At 47.1% G+C, this 18,322-nt stretch overlaps 2 protein-coding genes across 4 annotated transcripts; one reads left to right on the top strand and one right to left on the bottom strand.

Moving 5' to 3' along the window:
• The first annotated feature begins 10,253 nt into the window (after positions 1-10,253).
• On the top strand, positions 10,254-13,496 carry LAMTOR4 (late endosomal/lysosomal adaptor, MAPK and MTOR activator 4). Of its 2 annotated transcripts, none has more exons than XM_032459744.1 (4): positions 10,254-10,381; positions 10,866-10,946; positions 12,717-12,834; positions 13,135-13,496. In XM_032459744.1, exons 1-4 carry the CDS (start codon positions 10,379-10,381, stop codon positions 13,245-13,247), a joined length of 315 nt encoding a protein of 104 aa, XP_032315635.1. In that variant the 5' UTR covers positions 10,254-10,378; the 3' UTR covers positions 13,248-13,496. The 2 variants fall into 2 exon arrangements, with proteins under 2 accessions (XP_032315635.1, XP_032315636.1); XM_032459745.1 differs by having other exon boundaries at positions 10,258-10,381; positions 13,150-13,496.
• Positions 13,497-13,734: 238 nt separating this feature from the next.
• MAP11 (microtubule associated protein 11) lies at positions 13,735-18,191 on the bottom strand. 2 transcript variants are annotated; one of them, XM_032459732.1, is made up of 11 exons: positions 17,537-18,191; positions 17,228-17,323; positions 16,995-17,124; positions 16,740-16,826; positions 16,456-16,576; positions 16,202-16,349; positions 15,998-16,080; positions 15,737-15,900; positions 15,061-15,215; positions 14,645-14,838; positions 13,735-14,532 (listed from the first exon to the last, which is right to left on the bottom strand). In XM_032459732.1, exons 1-11 carry the CDS (start codon positions 17,945-17,947, stop codon positions 14,379-14,381), a joined length of 1,743 nt encoding a protein of 580 aa, XP_032315623.1. In that variant the 5' UTR covers positions 17,948-18,191; the 3' UTR covers positions 13,735-14,378. The 2 variants fall into 2 exon arrangements, with proteins under 2 accessions (XP_032315623.1, XP_032315624.1); XM_032459733.1 differs by lacking the exon at positions 16,740-16,826.
• Between the last annotated feature and the right edge of the window lie 131 nt (positions 18,192-18,322).

The following is an 18,322-nucleotide window of genomic DNA, read 5'->3' as shown; positions in this document are numbered from 1 at the left end:
ATATTACAGTTTGCTCAAATCATGGAAAGTTCACAGATTGTGATTGACGGCTGTCTCCTAAGTCTTTTCCAATCTATTGACTTTCCCTCCTCCACCTGCATTTTTTTCCTTTGTAGTTATTTGCTGAAGAAACCAGGTTGTTTGTTCTGTAGAGTTTCCCATAGTCTGGCTTTTAACCTCCATGGTGTTTAACATTCTCCTCTATCCTCTGTATTTCCTGCAAGTTATTAGATAGATCTACAGGTTTGATCAAATTCAGATTTTTCCATTTTTGGGAGCAGGGCTTCATAGGTGATGACTGTGTGCTTTCACCAGGAAGCACATATTGTCTGGATAACTCTGCTTTTTGTGATATGAACAGCTATTGATGACTATTGACTAAATCCATTAATTCATTAGGGGTCACAAAATGATGACATTCTAGTGTTATTCTCTCTTTATCAGCTGGAGTTTTTTAGAGATAAATTTCCCCTTACCAACCATTTGGTTATATAGGAGAAAAAAAAAACTTGATTCTTTCATTTCACTTAGCAGCTTTTAAAATAGCAAGTTGGTTGCCTACAATTCTCCAAAATGTTATCATTATAAATTTGTGGATGTAAACTTGTCTATTGTATTTCAGTCCACTGCAGTTTTTGCCCTTGTTGATGTTCAAATGTCTTTTTTTTTTTTGTCTAGTGGAATCCTCTTCAAGTTGGCTTCTGAGTTCTTTTGATACCACCCTGGTTATCTAGAGATGGATCTTTAACTTCATTTAGTGGTTTTATTGCTATTTGTAACAGTGGTATTGTTACTTTGAAATTGCCTTTTGTGATATGATAGGATACAGCAGGTAAGTAATTGTGTTTGTACAGTTAGATTTTTGATGTAAGAGAAGTAAGATACAAATACAAACCCACAGAAGAAAATAAAGCACACACTTTAAAAGAAATTTAAAGTATAAGCATGAATTTGTAATGTGCAGTCTCTCCAGCTGTGTAGCATTGTTGTTGCCAGTGCAACAATGGTTCCCGTAAACAAACGGGCAATGCAGCACTTAAGAAAGACAGACACAAGAGTAAGATCAAAGATGGGACCAGGGGACTCAAGACCTCATGGATCAAGAGCCCTGAATGCCCAGTCTGAATCGTATTTATTATGATTCTCTAGCAGGAAATAACCTAAGAATAGTTTTGAGGATCACTGAAGCCTAATAGCAATCACCAGGCCCCCAGCACTCTAGATCAGTTATTAGAAGATAGTCATCATCCTGTCTCCTCCTGGCTTCATTCTTCCTACTTGTAAATAGGCCAGGTCTGTGTCACAGATAACCTTTTGACCTTCCTTTAGCAAAAGGCAAGGTGTAGGTGCCGGAGCAGTTTTCTGCTCGTTAGCTCAGTTTTCTGAGGCTAACATCGTTTGCCTCCAGGAAGCATCTGGCTTCTGTTTAACAGCCTTAACCTGTCACAAGGGAACTTTGCATATTCCTTTTTCTTCAGGAGACATCGCGTTGTTCTGTATTCCCACAGAGCACCTGTCTCCATCTTCTTCTGTCTGTTAAATAGCCTAGAAACAATGTTACCCCAATATTAATGAGCACTCACAGTGCCCAGATGTTCATTTCTAATTTCCCATGAATTCTTGGAGGATCAACAAATTCCAGGTCTGGGACAGAATAGTACAAAGCAAGCCTGGGGTATTTTGTACCAGAAATCAAGGGAGCTTTCTAATGTTGACGGTTTGTCAAAAAGACACAGGAGCCAACTTGGCAGAGATTGTGAAAATTTGAATATCAAAGAAAAAAATGGAAAAAATAATTTGAGAAAATAATGATTTTATAGTAAAAGATTGGCTCAGTCACACCAAATCTAAAACATGCCATGTATCCATAATGATACTCCAAAAAGATAGTCATTTGTCACCATTTGAAACCAGCTCTTTTCTTTGTAAATTGGTAATTTAAGGGAAATTGTTTAATGTTTTCTTGTCTTTCCAGGAGAAGCTACTTTTCAAGCTAACCTATTAGCTCCTGTTAATGAGAGAATGCATTATTTTTATAAAAGAAAGCCACTTAATACATACAGAAAGAAAATCAGAATTAGAAAATCACTCTTTTATAACACTTACAAAATGACTGACACAGGCAATAATCATCAGTTGTGTTAAAATTATTAGAAGAATGGTAAATGAGGATTTCTGAAATTTTTCCAATGTCAAAATAACACCACTAGTTTCCTTTCTGGTCCCAAGAAGAAAACAAAACCGTACTGTGTTGGGATCCAGCTTTTTTCCCCTTACCCAAAGACTCACTCTTATTACCACTGACGGTAAACAGTCAGATAATATGCATCTTCTGATGTGCTGCAAGCAGAATTTACAACATCACTACGCAAATGCTCAAGTTGAATCTATCAAGCCTTTAAATTCCAGTTAATGGGAAGTACAAGAAAGAGAGGACAAACTAAATGTCTCCATAAGGAAGCAATCAGAAGTACCCAGAAGGTGGAACATCTGACAGGACAAATGGCCCTGGCTTTTCCATAAAGCAGGGTCAAGGAAAAACGACTGGCCTGCATTGAAAAAAAAAAAAAAATCAAGGGACAAAACAGCCAGGTCTTGGAATGGATTTGGCTTTGAAAAAACAATTGTGTAAATTCTTGAAGGACAATTGAGGAAATTTGACTTTGAACTGGGTATTAGATGTACGGAATCTACTTTTGGTTACGTATAAAGCTATTCTGATTTTTAAAGGTTTATACTGAAATAGTTGGGGGTGGAACATCAGGATGTCTGTAACTCACTCGAAAATTCTTAAGCCTGTAAAAAAAAAGTAAAAAGTACCATTTTATATGCTGGTGGCAATTTGATGGAAATAAAGCTTATTGAGAGGGAAGGTGATTTAGGAGGGAGAGGGGGAAATTGATCAAGTGATGTTTCTCAAATAGGCAAAGGCGATGAGGTTTAGAGCTCAAGTGGAAGGACTAGTTGTAGATGGAAGCATGGAGAGAGTTTTTGCTTCGTTTTGTGTGAAAAATTGGTTAGGTCATCAGCTGAGTGTGAGGATGACGAAGGTTTCAGAAGAAAGGAGAAGTAAGGTGAAACTAGGGCAGTGGCTCTCAGACTTTTCAGTGCATGTCAGAATGACTGGAGGGCTTGTTGAAACACAGACTGAGCTCCTCCCCAGAATTTCTGATTCAGTAGGTCTGGGTGGGGCCTGAGAAGTTGCGTTTCTAACAGCTCCCAGGTGACACTGATGCTGCCGGTCTGGGGACCGTGTTTTGAGAACCATCGTGATTACTGTGCAGCATTAGGCCCCACTGAGGTTTGCAGTCATGCTTTAAAGTGAGAACAGCATGGTTGACCTTCTCCTCCAGGCGTGTTCAGCTGCACAGGTATCACTGCCAAAGAAGCAGAGGGTAAAATGAGCCAGAGATGATCACCGAGATCATCACAGAGCTGGCTCTTTCTTATCGTTCTGGACTCATCCCAGATGAAACTTCTCGGAAGCATCTTCCCCGACCATCTGATCTCACTATCTTCCTCTTCCTCATCACTTTGCACCTTCACATTATTTTTTTCTCACAGCACTTTTCAGTCTCTGGAATTGTGTGTATACTTTGTCGCTGTTTCAGAGTTTTTCCACTAGAGTTTATGTACCACTAAACAGGAGTCTTGATTTTTGTTGTTGTTGTCATTCACTGCTATAGTCCTAGAACCTAGAACTGTGCCTGGACATCACAGGTGCTTAGTAAAAATTTATTGATGAAAAACAAGAAAGAGAAAGAAAGAAAAGGAAGGAAGGAAGGAAAGGAAAGGAAGGAAGGAAGAAGGAAAGAAAGGGAGAGAGAGTAAGAGAGGAAAGAAGGAAGGAGAGGAACAAAGAGAGATAAGGAAGAACAATTCATTACACTAGAAACTAAATCATAGTATTAATTTTGACCATGAAGAGAAAAATATTTGTATACTTACAAAAATATAAACACAGTTTACTATGGTCTAAAATTAACATAATTGGAAAGATGGGAAGTTGGAGCTAGCTAGTTGCTCACCACCCCCATTTTCTTCTCCTAAAGACTGTGTTTCCCAAATTCCCTGTTTGGTCACTGAAACCTGGGGGGTGAAGATGCACACCATTTCCATGTGTGGACATAAAACATCCCATGTAGTCCTTTGTTTTCTCTCTCTCTGTCTGTCTCTCAGCTCATCAGTGGGCTGGGTGCAGAGGATCCAGAAGTGACCTCTGGGGAGGCCCTGGGGGACAGAGGAGACAGGAATGAAAAGATCCTGGGTTCCTGAGTCACAGCTTGGAGGACAGGGTGCGGAAGGCTGCTCCAGACACTGGCTGGGCATCGAGTGAGTTCAGAATAAACTTTTATTGTATCAACCAGCCACTGAAATTCCAGGACTATTTTTATTACTGAAATAAAAAAAAAGAGAAATGTCAAAAAGTGATTCGTTAGGAATTACTAGTGTATCAGTCTGTGTCCAATCAGAAAAAAGAAATCACATATTAATTTGAACAGGGAAAGTTAATGTAAGGAATTACTAACTAACAGGGTAAAGAGAATTCTAAAAGTACTATAGTGATGAGGAATAGAACCTGAATTCTGGAATAATTCTTTAGCTTACTAATTTGCTCCAAAATGGTATCCATTCTGCTATTTATTCTCTCTCCTGAGTATTCTTTTTTTAAAAAATTGAAGTATAGTTGATTTACAATATTGTTAGTTTCAGATGTACAGCAAAGTGATTCAATTATATATAATTGAATAATGATATACATATATAAAGTAAATATGTAAATATAAAATATAAAAATAAAATTTTTTTCTTTTTCAGATTCTTTTCCATTATAGGCTATTAGAAGATATTGACTATAGTTTCCTGTGCTGTATAGTCAGGCCTTGTTGTGTATCTATTTTATATATAGTAGTTAGTATCTGCAAATCCTGAGCCCCCAATTTATCCCTCCCACCTTTCCCCTTTGGTAACTGGAAGTTTGTTTTCCTATGTCTGTGAATCTGTGTCTGTTTTGTAAGTAAGTTCATTTTTATCACTTTTTTAGATTCCACATATAAGTGACATCATATAATATTTGTCTTTCTCTGTCTGACTTACTTTACTTAGTATGCTAATATCTTTTCCACTCATGTTGCTGCAAATGGCAATTTTCATTCTTTTTATGTCTGACTAATATTCCATTATATATATCAATCACATTTTCCTTCTCCAGTCATCTGCCAATGGATATTTAGGCTGTTTCCATGCCTTGGCTGCTGTTAACAGTGCCACTACGAACATCAGAGTGCATGTACCTTTTCAAATTAGACTTTTCATCTTTTCTAGATGTATGCCTAGGAGTGGGATTGCTGGATCATATGGTAAGTCTATTTTTAGTTTTTTAAGGAACCTCCATACTGCCCTCCATAGTGGCTACACCAATTTACATTCCCACCAACAGGGTAGGAGGTTTCCCTTTTCTCCACACCCTCTCCAGCATTTATTATTTGTAGACTTTTTGATGATTGCCATTCTTACTGTTGTGAATGATACCTCATTGTAGTTTTGATTTGCATATCTCTAATAATTAGCTATGTTGAATATCTTTTCACGTGCCTGTTGGCCATCCGCATGTCTTCTTTGGAAAAAATATTTAGGTCTTCTGCCTTCTTTTGACTGGGCTGTTTGTTTTTTTGTTATTGAGCTGTATGGGCTGTTTGTATATTTTAGAAATTAAGCCTTTGTTGGTCGCATTATTTGCAAGTATTTCTTCCCATTCTGAAGGTTGTCTTTTCATTTTGTTTACGATTTCCTTTGCTGTGCAAAAGCTTATGAGTTTGATTAAGTCTTTTTTTTTTTTTGCTTTTATTTCCTTTGCCTTAGAAGACTGACCTAAGAAAACATTGCTACGATTTACGTCAGAGAATGTTTTGTCTTTGTTCTTTTCTAGGAGTTTTATGGTGTCATGTCTTATAGTTAAGTCTTTAAGCCATTTTGAGTTTACTTTTGTGTATGGTGTGAGGGGGTGTCCTAACTTCATTGATTTCATTGAAACTACTCAAATGCTCATCAGTGGTTAGATGGATAAATAAATTGTGTCAGTTTCACACAATGGAACATTATAGAGCAATGAGAATGAATGAACTGACACTACACACGGCAACGTGAATGAATCACACAAACTTGATGTTGAGTGAAAGAAGTCAAAAACAAAAGAGTACATTCTGTGTGATTCCATTTATGTTAAGTACAGAAATAAGCAAAACTAATTGATGCTGTTAGAAATCAGGGTGGCAGTTACCCACAGGTTATCCATTAGGGAAGAGACTGGACAAGAATAGTGCTTCTGGGGCTGCTGATACTGGGGTGTGTGCATCCAGTTTGTGAAAATTTACTGAGCTGTACACTTGTGATATGTGAACTTTTCCTGTATGTATATTATGCTTGAGTAAAGTTTAAAAACAAAGTTGGGTGAGAGGATGCAGAAGGTCAGGGTGTTGGTGGGTGTGCTATTTTATACCAAGTGGGCAGGATCAGTCTCTCTGATGAGGTGACAACTGAACTGAGACCTTGAGGGACTTCGATGGGTGGGTAGCTATCCACCCAGGGGAAGAACATTCTGGTGAGTGCTCACTGAGCTTGTTTTAGACTCTGAGGTCCTTGAAGATAAGGACCTTTTGAAATTCCAGCGTCTACCTCAGCACCTAGCAAGTCACTAACCTACAAATTGAGTAATTTTTTTAATATTATCCCAGCTGCTCCCAGGACTTCCTTCTGGTTTTCAGAGACTTTTTTTTTTTTTTTAATTCTCCTGGTCTCTAGCTCTGCTCTTTGCCCTTCCTTCTTTGGAAAAGGAGGGAACAAATCCTGAGATGTGAAATAATGTGTTTGCATCCATCCCAGTAGCAGAGCTGGCCTCCTCCTTCCAGTCCAAGAGGTTTCCAAACGATCCCAGCACTCCCACTCTCAGCCTAGCAAAGCCTCCTGACCGGAAGCCACACATTCCTTCATTTATCCCCAACCTGACCCGTTTCAACACTACCTTGTCCCACTGGACCTAAGGGGCTCATGTCTCTAATGTCGCACTTACTACACTTCCCTGCGATTCTTTGTTTGCCTGCCTTGCTCACTTACAACATGAGCAGCATAGGAGTCAGGGCTGTGTGTTTTCAGCATTTTATTCCCAAAGCACGTAACTCTTACCCTGTAGTCTTTTGAAAAGTGCTGGCTGAACGAGTGTGTCAGGGCTAAGGGAACCAAGAAAGGCAGAGTTGGGGTTGGGAAGTCTGTTGACGGCTGCTTGATAGGGTAATAATTGGCACTAGGAAAATGAGAGAAAAGGAGGTTGGGTGTGAGAGGTAAGAAGGTCTTGTTTCAAAGCAAACAACCACCGAGAATCAGGATTAAAAAGAAAAAGAATGCTAAGGGAGGCATCAAAGATGCCAAAGCCACGGAAACCAGCGATAAGTTAACCGCTTATTAGTCAGGGTTCTCCAGAGAATAAGGGGGAGAGAAAAGGAGAGAGAGAATATTTATTTTAAGGAATTAGCTCACAAAATTGTGGGGGCTGGCAAATCCCAAATATGTAGGGTAGACCAGCAGGCTGGACATTCAGGGACGGGCTGATGCTGCAGTCTCTAGTCTGAAACCCTCAGGGCAGCAGGCTGGAACTCAGGCAGGGTTTCCGTGTTATGATAGTCTTGAGGAGAAGACCTCTGGAAACCTCAGTCTTTTCAGACCTTCAACCAATTGATGAAGCCCATTGATATTATGGGGACTAATCTGCTTTTCAAAATTTGATATTCATCCTATCTTAGAAGTACCTGCACAATGTAGTAGTGGGGGGGGGGGGATTTTTTTAACCTCTGCCTTTTTAGGGTTTTCATCTGGGTCTGAGAATTAACTTGACATAAGGGCAGAGTAAAAGGAGAAAAGCATATATATTTATTTAATACACATTTTACGCGACGTGGGAGCCCCCACAAGGGAATGAAGATCCAAAGAAATGGCAAAACCCATGTGCTTTTATACCAGGTTGAACAAAGAGAGGCAATTGTGGAAAAGTAAGCTGTGGGGAGACTAAGGGAAGACAGGAATTAATTTATAAAGTCTGTTTTTGCAGAATTCTCTAGGTCTTGCGAATGGAGCTCTGCTTTTTTTTTTTCTTTTCCCCACAGCACTGCTCATCACTTAATATACTAATTTTCTTATTTATGTGTTATCTGGCTCATACACTCTCTCACATCTCCTTGAAAACAATAATTTTTAAAAATGTCTTACTTTTATTCACTGTTGTACCTCCAATTCCAAAGAGTGTCTGGTCCATAGAAGGTGCTCAATACATATGGGTTGAATGAAAGAACGAGAAGCTTTGCTTCTTTCCTGAGTAGTATGATTCGAGTTGTCAGTGAGAATGAAACAATTCTAATGAAGGCTGATGAGCATTGTCCTGCAAAGGGTTCCTCTATGTCAAGAAAAATGAGAACAGGGAATTTTGGAGGTAAAATTAAATGTAGCTTTAAAAAAAAAAAAAAGGAGTTGGCCAGCGGAGCAATGGAAAAAGCATCAGCCTCAGCCGTCTTAGACTGGAATCTGGCTCGACCACTTGCCAGCTGTGTGCTGTGAGTGAGGCTCAGTCCCTCAATCCCGTGAGTTTCCACTTCCTCATCAGTGTAGCATCTGGGGATACTGTTACGGGGTGGTTAATGAGTGGCTTAGGTAAGTGTATGGATGAAACCGCTTTGAACCAATATGTGCAAAAAAAAAAAAAAAAAAAAAACCCCACAAACTGTCATCAATATCGAAGGCCCGGGAAGGCTCTGCAAATTATCTCCACAAAGCTTTCTAATCTAAATTTTATATTATGACGTACCTCATATTTAAAAAGGCATCCTTCTTCTCTCATTAGTTTTCTCCTCAAGCAACAGCACTTACTTATATTTTATTGAGCTGTAATTCACATACTGTAAAATCCACCATTTTAAAGCATACAATTCAGTGGTTTTCATTACACCCACAGGGTTGTCTAGCCATCATCACTGTATAATTTCAGAACGTTTTCATCATCCAAAAAGAAACCCCATAACCATTAGCAGTCACTCCCCATTTCCCTCTCCCCTTTGCCCCGGTACCCACTAATTGGCTTCTGTCTCTGTGGATTTGCCCAGTGTAGACATTTCACATAACTATAATCAGATAATCTGTGGCTTTGTGTATCTGATTTCTTTCACTTAGAATAATGTTTTCAAGGTTCATCCATGTTGTAGCGTATATCAGTACTTCACTCCTTTTTACAACTGGGTAATATTCCACTGTATGGATATTTTTATTTATCCAGTCTTCAGTTTATGGATATTTGGGTTGTTTCCATCTGGGGGCTATTATGAATAATGCTGCTATAAACATTTGCCTACAAGTTTCTGTGTGAACATATGTTTTCAATTCTCTTAGGTATGTGTCTAGGAGGGGAACTGCTAGGTCATATTCGACTTCTCCATATTTGACTTTCACTTATAAATATAGTAGCTCTATATTTAACTTTTAGAGGAACCGCCAATCCGTTTCCCCCAGCAGCTGCACCAGTTTAATCTCCCTGTGGGCAATGTATGAGGGCTCCAATTTCTCCACATCCTCATTGGCTATTTATTGTTCTGTCATTAGAATCATCCTTCAATTTACCTCACCAACATTGCCTCACTAAAATTAGTATTGCAGCAGGTCTAAAACTAAATTGAAACAAAAAATTTCTATATGACACTCACATACTGAAAAAAAAGAGGCCCTGAGGTCATTTTCTAATTTTTCCAGGCAGAGAATATTCTGTATTACAGCTGCCCTGGCTAGCGGGGGACTCGGTGCACCATCACACCGTTTCTTACAGGATCTCGGGACGAAAAACCACTTTGGGAAAAAATCCCCGTCTTAGAGAGCTGCCTGGAGTAGGCACAGAGTAGCGTTTGAATAGTTCTTCATCTGCATTTCAGGTCTTTTTACTCTATTCACTCACGCTTCCAGTTGCGGGCCATCTAGCCCAGGTCGACTCCGGGTTCCCCTGTGTGCGCAGGCGCACACCGACAGCCCGCTATCCTCCCTCCGTCCCCGCCTCCCCAGGTCCGCCCCCCCGCCGACACGCCCCCTTTCGGCGCTCTAGGGCTGAGGGGCGGGGAGATGGGTGTTAAAGGAGGCCTGCGGCAAATCCGCGAGCCTCTCTGGAAAGCGGCGCTCCGCACTGGCAGATTAAGTTTGATGACGTAACCACTCTCCAATCTGCATCTGGGGGCGGGACTAAAGTCGGGCTGTGCAAGGCCGGAGGAGGAGCCGGCCTGGTGGAAGCACGTGACCCGGGTCTGGAGCCGGAAGCCACTCTGGCGGGGAGCGCCCCCCAGCACCTAAGGCTGCGATGGTGAGTGAGGACGCATGCGCGGGAGTTCGCGCCAGGGGTTCCGCGTCCCTGTCCCCCAATCTCTTTGGTTGCCCGGTCCTGAGTGTGCACCCTGCCCTCACTTCCTGTCCGCCCCGGGACAGAGAGGGAATGCAGACGGGAGGGGTGGCGACGTAGAGGGCTGAGGAGGGGTCTGTGGGAGGGTGTAAGTGGGGCTGGGGAGTAGTCTGGGGGGGGGTGGCGGGCCACAAGAGGAATTGGAGAGGGGGCTAAGCGGGGGGTGGCAGAGGGGTAGCACAGATGGGATGTGGAAGGCCGGGGGGAGCCCAGGAGAGAATGAGGACCGATGGAGACTCAGGAAGATAAGTGTTGAAGGCCATGTAGAGGGAAGAGGGCCCTGGCCAGGGAAAGAGGCCTGAGGGGCCATTGTCAAAAAGAGAGACTTGAGTTTGCCGAGGGCTATCCTCCTAGTCTGGTTCTCACTGATTGCTTCTTTACCCACTAGACTTCTGCACTGACACAGGGGCTGGAGCGAATCCCAGACCAACTCGGCTACCTGGTGCTAAGTGAAGGCGCAGTGCTGGCGGTGCGTTCTGGAAAAGGGAAGGAAGGGGTGGTGGTCCCCCAAGTACACGTTGCCCAGTGTAGGCTGATTTGACTCTTTTTGGTCTTTACCTGGTATCATGCCTGGCATATAGTAAGCTTTCAGGAATTAAATCAGTCTCTGGAATCTTAGGTAGAAGTTTACTAACCAGAGTCAGATGAGTTACATGTTTGTTGATAACTGATGTTACCTGAGTTATTCTTGAGTATGTATTTATTTGGTATTCATTAAAGAGGCCTGGTATTTTGTTCTGTAGTACAGTATAGTGTTAGCTCTCTGGAGTTTTCTATCGAGCTAGAGAGACAAGGCTTAAGGTTAAAAGTTGAAAGCAATGCACATGGTAAAGACTATTGAAGGAATTCAGAAAGTGAAGGATTCAGCCTTTCGTGTTATAACTTGTGTTTTGGCAAGGAAACTTTCTTGGAGGAGGCAACAATTCAGTTGGGCTGAAAAGATGGATGGTTGTGAACAGGGAGAAAAGAGGGAGAGTATTCATGGCTGGGAGGTGGATGTATTTGCAGGAGTGTGACACCAGCCTGTCTCAATTGGTGGTGGGTTTATGTTGAAAAGATCTGGAAAGGTCTGGGGGAAGAAGAGGATGAGGTTAGGAAAGATCTGATTGTGGAGGACTTTCAAGGCAGGGTTAATACATTTGGGTTAATCTTGTGGGTAACAGGAGCTCTGAAGGATTTTTGGACAGAAACATGAGATGATGAAGTGGCTGAGGGAGATTCTTCTATTAGACGTAAAGATGGGTCTGAGGGGGTGGGGTTCAGAAGCAGGGATGCTCTTGCCAAAATCTGGGTATAAAACTGAGCTGGTGGTGATGAGGAGTGTGGAGAGAAGAGATTTTAAAGAATTATCAGTATCCCTTGGTAATGACCAGAGATAGGCAACAGAGGAGATACTATTCCATCATAAAAGACTTTAAACTCAAGTTTAGAATGATGGTGCCTTAAAAAACAGGAACTTAAGGAAGTTGACTGGGGAGGGAGAGATGAAAGGGGAATTTTGATGGGTCAACTTTAAACATTGAGTTTGATAGAAAATAGTAGCAGTTAATATACATTGCTGGGAGCTATTGTGAACATCTTGCCAGTATCTCACATAACCTCCACGAGCCCGTAAGATACTGTTGTCCGCAATTTACAGATGAGGAAACTGAGCTGCAGAATGCCCAAGAGAGCAATGGGCACTGAATTTAACCTAATGGGAGGCCCATATTGAGGAGGTAGGGAGAAGGTGAGACAGTGACCAGAAAAGAGGAAGCCCGGGCCACTGTGACAGCATTACCCAAGGGCTAGGTAGTAGGAAGGGGTTCAAGGACAAAGGGGATGTTTATGTTTCATACTCTGTAGACAGGGCAGCAAGCAGGAAAACTGAGGGTAAGATGGAGCCTAGAACAAGTCCCTTAGTGGGTGGGCAGTGATGTGTGAGAATGTGGTTTTATCAAATAAGTGGAAACAGAAATCAAGTGTCAGGGATTAGGAAAGCAGGGTCAGTAAAGAAATGGATGAGAGGGAATGCTCCTGGGAGAAGACCAGTATTTTAAGGATGGGAAACCGGATGGCAGCAGGAGGGACTACAGAGTCACAGGAAAGTTTTTGGTTGGTTTTTTCAAAACTGGCGGTGACCTTGGGGTATTGGAAGATGGAGAGGGAGAGGTTACAAATGCTAGAGCCAAAGTGACTGTTGCTGGAATTCTTTCCCAATTCTGTTCCCCGATTCCTGCCGTCCTCCATCCTCCTGCAGTCATCTGGGGACCTAGAGAATGACGAGCAGGCAGCCAGCGCCATCTCTGAGCTGGTCAGCACGGCCTGCGGCTTCCGGCTGCACCACGGCATGAACATCCCCTTCAAGCGCCTCTCGGGTGAGCCCCAGCCCCTTCCCCTGGTGGTAGTGACGCGGGAGGAAGGTGCTCTCTCTTCTCAGGAGAAAAAACACCTGTCTCCTACTGACCACCCACCATCTCCCCCTGGGATCCCTGGTTCTGGCCACTCTCTTCCCCTTGGAATTCACCCCTGCATCAGAATTATGAGAAGGCAAGGGGATTTAATGGAGACCTCCCACTTTCAGATCTGTGAGCCTTGAACTATCAGTTGTGACCCCCAGGGAGGCCTTGGCACCCCACTAACTCTCTGCTCCCTTCCCTCTCCTGGGGCGGGGGAAGGTGTCTCCCCTCCAGTGGTCTTTGGGGAACACACATTGCTGGTGACCGTGTCGGGACAGAGGGTGTTTGTGGTGAAGAGGCAGAACCGAGGCCGGGAGTCCATTGACGTCTGAGCCTGCCAGAGGGCGCGGGGCAGAGGCGGATGGGGCCGTGAGCCTCTGTGACGAGGAAGACGCACACCTGCCCCACCTCCCTCTTGGCTTGCCGCTGGAACTAAGGCTGTCTGCTCACCCACCTCCCTGCCCCCCTGCCTGGAAGAGCAGAGGCTTGGGGACTTTGTACGATGTTAAGGAGAGTGAGAGCCAGGAGACCTCCCCCTTCCCACCCTCCTTAATAAACCTGAGACTGATGTTCCCAGCCCAGGGATGTGTTGTGTGTATGGGGGGAGGAGGGCCACAACCCATTTGGCTTCCACCTTTTAGGGCCTCAGCCCCGAGGGGTGGGGCAAGGCCACTCCTAGGCGTCCAAAACTGGGAATCAGAAGGGGAAAAAAGTGTGTGGGAAGGCAGCTGAGGGGAGCTATCTGGTGCACATGCTGAAGGGAACCATTCCGAGCCCCTGGGTCTCTGCTCCTACCACCAACACACAAACAAGTCATTCTTCTCCCTCCTGAACAGGCATTTAATAGTCTTATTTCAGTTGGAAGCAGTAGTTGGAGAATAAGTTACAGGAACAGACAGACCAAAAAAAAACCCCAAAAAACAAAACCCAAGAAACCAAAATCCAAGAAACCCACACAACTTAAAGTGCTTCAGGCTGCAAACGTAAACATGAGGGCAGGGGAGGCCACGGAGCTGTCTCCCCTGACCTGAGACAGGAGGGTCATGTCATTGTCGGGTCCCTTTACCATCACCACCCCTCTGATCTCAGCCCTGTGGGTGGGAGGGAGAGAGGGAATGTCAGACGCAGGAAGACAACTTAATAGGAATAAGGAAAACACTTTGTAAACTTAGAACCAGGGTACAAGGCGGGGGGCCAGGGGCTCCTGGAGCCCCTGCCCTGGCTGAGGGGTGGGGCCAGCCCACCCAGGAAGTCCGGGAAATACTGTTGGCTTCACGCTGCAGCCATCCCCGCCCGTTTCACAGCTTCTACCCTCGTCCTTCATCAGCAGACAGACAGGCGGCCCTGCGGGGCCTCCTCACCCACAGTGGGAGGCATCCCAGGGGAGGCACAGCCCAGAGGGAGCACCTGCTCCAGGGCTTCTGGGATTTCTGGGAGTGTGAGAGGGGGAGAGCAGCACAGTGCTACTTGACGGGCTCCACCACCAGGACCTTGCACTCGCGCTTGGCAATCTTGTCCAGAGAGAGCACAGCCTTGTCTGGGGGCAGGTAGAGGGGGCGGCCGACAGGGGAGGCCACGGGGGGCGTGATGGCTCTGCGCTCCGTCACACTGCCTGACCTGGGGGAAGGCAGAAGCTGTGGGCTCTAGTCGGACCCCAGGACCCCTTCCCACTTCTGCTCCAATTCCAGCCTCTCCCAAGTCCAGTGGCACCCCTCCTGCAGGCCCATACCTCATGAGGTGGCTGCGGGAGGGCTGTTGATGGGAGAAGGACTGAGAGCGGCCCAGGCTTGCCTGGTGCCTCTCTACCAAGTCCCGGACGGCAGGGCTGCTGGGGCTGCTCTTTCGAGAGAGGGGCCGGGCCTCGGGCGGAGGGTGGGACACGCTGGCGGTGAACTGAAGCTTCAGTTTCATGTGCTGACTCAGCTGGGGTGGGGAGACACAGATCAGTCATCTGGCTCGGCCTGTAGGCCCCAGACCTCCTTTCGCGTCATCTTCCCCACTTAGGTCAGATCTAAATCACACCTTCCCTCTGCCCAGCTTTGTAGTGCCAGCCCTTACACTTCATCTGCAGAAGCCAGGGCCCTGACTCCTCCCACTTGTCGTCCCACACCACCCAGCACACTGCCCAGCCCCTCCCCAGCCCACCTCAAAGAGCCCTGTCCTCAGAGCCTGGAAGGCCACACTGAAGGTGAGCGCGCTGCCCTTCCGGGAAAAGCCGAGGTTGTTCAGGGGTGTGTGGCAGACGATGGAGTCCAGGGCTGCCTGCATGGCCCGGCGCTCCTCCTCACACAGCTGCTTGCCTGTGGGGCAGAAACAGGGACTGGGAAACACACTTGTACCGTGTTCCACAGTTTGCAAAGGACTTTCAAGAGCACAGTCTTGTTTGATCTTCAGAGCCACTACCTGGAGTAAACTGAGTACATGCTATTGTTTGCTGAATTTAATAAATAACAATAGCTAATACTTACTGTGTATTGAGATCTGTTCTAACTACTTCACATATATTAACTCATTAAGTCACTATTATAGCTCCTTGAGTTATTATCTCCATTTTAGAGATGAGAAATCTGAGGCTTAGAGAGGTTAAGTAACCTACCAAAGGTCACACAGCTAGTAAATTGAAAAAGTAGAAGTCAAACATACCAGGGAGCCCAGCTTCAGTGTCTCTTAAAATCACTCTGCCCTGTGGCCTCTCTAAACCCTCTGACACTGTGGAGACTACCCAGGTAGAGCCGACATAGCCTGCTCAAGCCACCCAGCTCTGTGACTTCCTTTCCCCTCCCCTCCTTTGGGACAAAGTCCTAGCCTAGCAGCTACCTACCAGCCTGGGCATGCTCTGGGGTCCACACGAGCCTCACAGCAAGGAAGTCTTGGAGATTGTTGAGCAGTGTGTAGGTGACAGTGAAACGCTCGTAGGTCTGAACAGGAGACTCACAAGATGCAGTCATCACAAAGCACGGGCGGTCTAGGCGGATGCTGGGCAGGCTAGAATCCACGAGAGAGGGAAGCAGGATGTGTGTGTTTGGAAACAAGATGAATAGGACAGTGCCCGCGGGGAAAGGTGGGGGTCCCAGTAACTCACCGGTAGTGTGTATAGATACTCTGGGTGAAGGGCAGCTTTGGGGTGGACCACTGAACTACAGCAATCAGGGGAACTTCTAGACCCTGAAGAAGGGAAACGTCACATGTATCAGACATACTCTCTCCCCTTGGCCAACCCGTGACCTTTCCCTCACACTGCTTTTCTCAGCCTTTCTCCTTGAAAATGCCAGTCCCTCATACTCACCTCCTTGGCCCCTGGAGGGGGCTGCTCACCCCCTCTCAGCTGAAACAGGAAGTTGTGCTCCTCCAGCGCACTAAGCGGGCAGGGGAAGCAGCCAGAGGTACCAGGGAGCCGGCAGAAGGAGCCCATGGAGACTTCCCCAGATTGGTGACTAGTTCCAAAGAGAGAGGGCCAGGGTTGGATCTTTCCATGCCAGAGTTCTCGGCTGTGACCCCACCCCCTCCACTTTGCGGCCCTGCACCTCCCCAGGACCTCACCAGACATTGTCCACCAGCAGCACAGAGCCATCGGGCATGACAGGTAGATAACTGGCATTGAAGTTTGGGAGAATTCGGATATCCCAGATGGAAATTTCCTCCTGGGAGGAGCTGTTCAGCACTGTCGGAGGTAACCAGCTCAGCTCAGAGTATCTAGATCTCTCAAATCCCACCTTTATCCCCACCCCGCAAAATGGGCCTATCACCACCCTCCTGTCCAGAGTAACCACCACCCAGTCAGTGCCCTTGATGCTACCCAAGACCTGAGCCGCTGATCTGCTCACCCTTGAGCACAGTCAAGTGTTTTCCAGCCACAGTGAACTGTCTGCATTTCAGAACTGGAGGGGGCAGCAGAGTCAGCAGCGTGCTCACTGCAGGAGAGGGCGGAGGCAAGAGACCACGGGCTGGGCGCACCTCACCTCCAACCCACAGTTTCTAATCTTCCTCTTCTCCTTAGGTCCTGCACTTGCCAGTATCACCCCTCCACTGTTCCCCAAATTCCAGACTCTAGCATTTCCCCTCTGCATCCTCCTCCCCACCTTGGGCCTTGAAAGCACTCTGCTCGCCCCGGAAGGTCTCCCCAGGAGATCGGGTCTGCAGCAAGCGCAGGTAGCCTTGATCTCTGACCTCTGGTGCCTCAACCTCCCGCTTCCACACGGTCACTACAATCTGAGCACAGGGGACACAGGACCACAGTCAAGAGGAGACACACGGCCAGTCTGAGAAAGGGCGCCAGAATTGGGACAACAGCTGCACCCCTTGCTAATCTTACCTTGGCCTTAGGTGTCCCTGGGGGCAGTCTATCCAGTGAGACGGTGAGTGGGAAGATGACCTCATCTGTGGACACAATTGGTTCCTCCACAGGCAGCTGGTTGTGAAAAGGGTGAAGAGGTCAGGAGGGTCAGAGGCAGCCCGCAGCACCGGCGTTCCCTTTAAGATCTGCCGTCTGTGGTGCCTGCCCTCCCCTCTCCTCATCCGTCATCCGCCTCCGGCTTCCCTCCAACATCCCTCTCCCCTCTGGTCTTTGGAGCCCGGCAAACCGCCCCTCCGTCCTGTGCCGTGTCACCCCCAAGCTCCTCACCGTGGTCGCTCCCCCTGAGGTAGCAGGGCCTGGGCCGTGGGTGAGGAGGGGGCTGCAGCCGCGAAACAACCCACCACCGCCAGGATCCCCGCCCCCCGGGGGTTCGGGATCCTGGTCGCCGGAGCCACTGCCCCCGGGCGCCCCGCCTCCGGCGCTGACCGAGGCCAGGGCGGCTAGGGTGGTCGCCAGTTCTGCCCACGCCCCTCGGGAGCCCAAGCCCGGACCGCCCCCGGCGCCGGACCCCGTGCCGCTCCGGCAGCGCAGCACCAGCAGGAAGCGGACAGTCTCCCCCAGGTAGAGGTGGTTGCGCCGGGGCAGCGCCCGGTACCGGCCCGGGTCCCCTGCCAGCTCGGCGCGCGGCGGCAGCGGCACGGCGGGGAAGTACATCGAGTAGTCGCACTGGGACTCCATGGGCGGCGAGGACCGCGCGGGCCCAAGGGGCGAGGTGGGCCGGGACCCGCGGAGGGTGGGAGGGCCGCTGGGGTGGTTCCCGGGAGCCCCGACCGCCGACGGGTGCCGCGCGCGGCTGGGCCGGCCCGAGAGACCAGCCGGGGCCGGGAACCGGGACAACAAACCCGGAACCGAGACCCCACGGGGCCGGAACCGAGATGCCGGGCCGGAACCGGGATGAGGGGCCAAATGACTGGCGAGAAACCGGAAGCGGAAGGGAAGGGGCGTGGCCTTGGAGGCGCCGGAATTTGTGGGTGACTGGACCGCGGAGAGGGGCGGGGTGCGGCTGCAGCACGAAGGGTTTAGGTGAGGCTGCGGACAGACTTCTTAGAGAAA

This window comes from Camelus ferus, chromosome 18 (genome assembly GCF_009834535.1).
Source record: "Camelus ferus isolate YT-003-E chromosome 18, BCGSAC_Cfer_1.0, whole genome shotgun sequence".
NCBI lineage: Eukaryota > Metazoa > Chordata > Mammalia > Artiodactyla > Camelidae > Camelus > Camelus ferus.
This window is presented reverse-complemented; position numbering and strand designations above follow the sequence as displayed.

Bases quoted from the DNA above. Each gene is read 5' to 3' on its own strand.
- LAMTOR4 (XM_032459744.1), top strand. The intron at 10,947-12,716 runs GTGCGTTCTGGA...ATCCTCCTGCAG, and splicing joins GTGAAGGCGCAGTGCTGGCG to TCATCTGGGGACCTAGAGAA. The intron at 12,835-13,134 runs GTGAGCCCCAGC...GGGCGGGGGAAG, and splicing joins CCCCTTCAAGCGCCTCTCGG to GTGTCTCCCCTCCAGTGGTC.
- MAP11 (XM_032459732.1), bottom strand. From the start codon at position 17,947: ATGGAGTCCCAGTGCGACTACTCGATGTACTTCCCCGCCGTGCCGCTG. The intron at 16,827-16,994 runs GTGGGGAGGAGG...CCTCTCCTGCAG, and splicing joins GAGTGCTTTCAAGGCCCAAG to TGAGCACGCTGCTGACTCTG. The intron at 16,350-16,455 runs GTGAGGTCCTGG...CTTTGGAACTAG, and splicing joins CTGCTGGTGGACAATGTCTG to TCACCAATCTGGGGAAGTCT.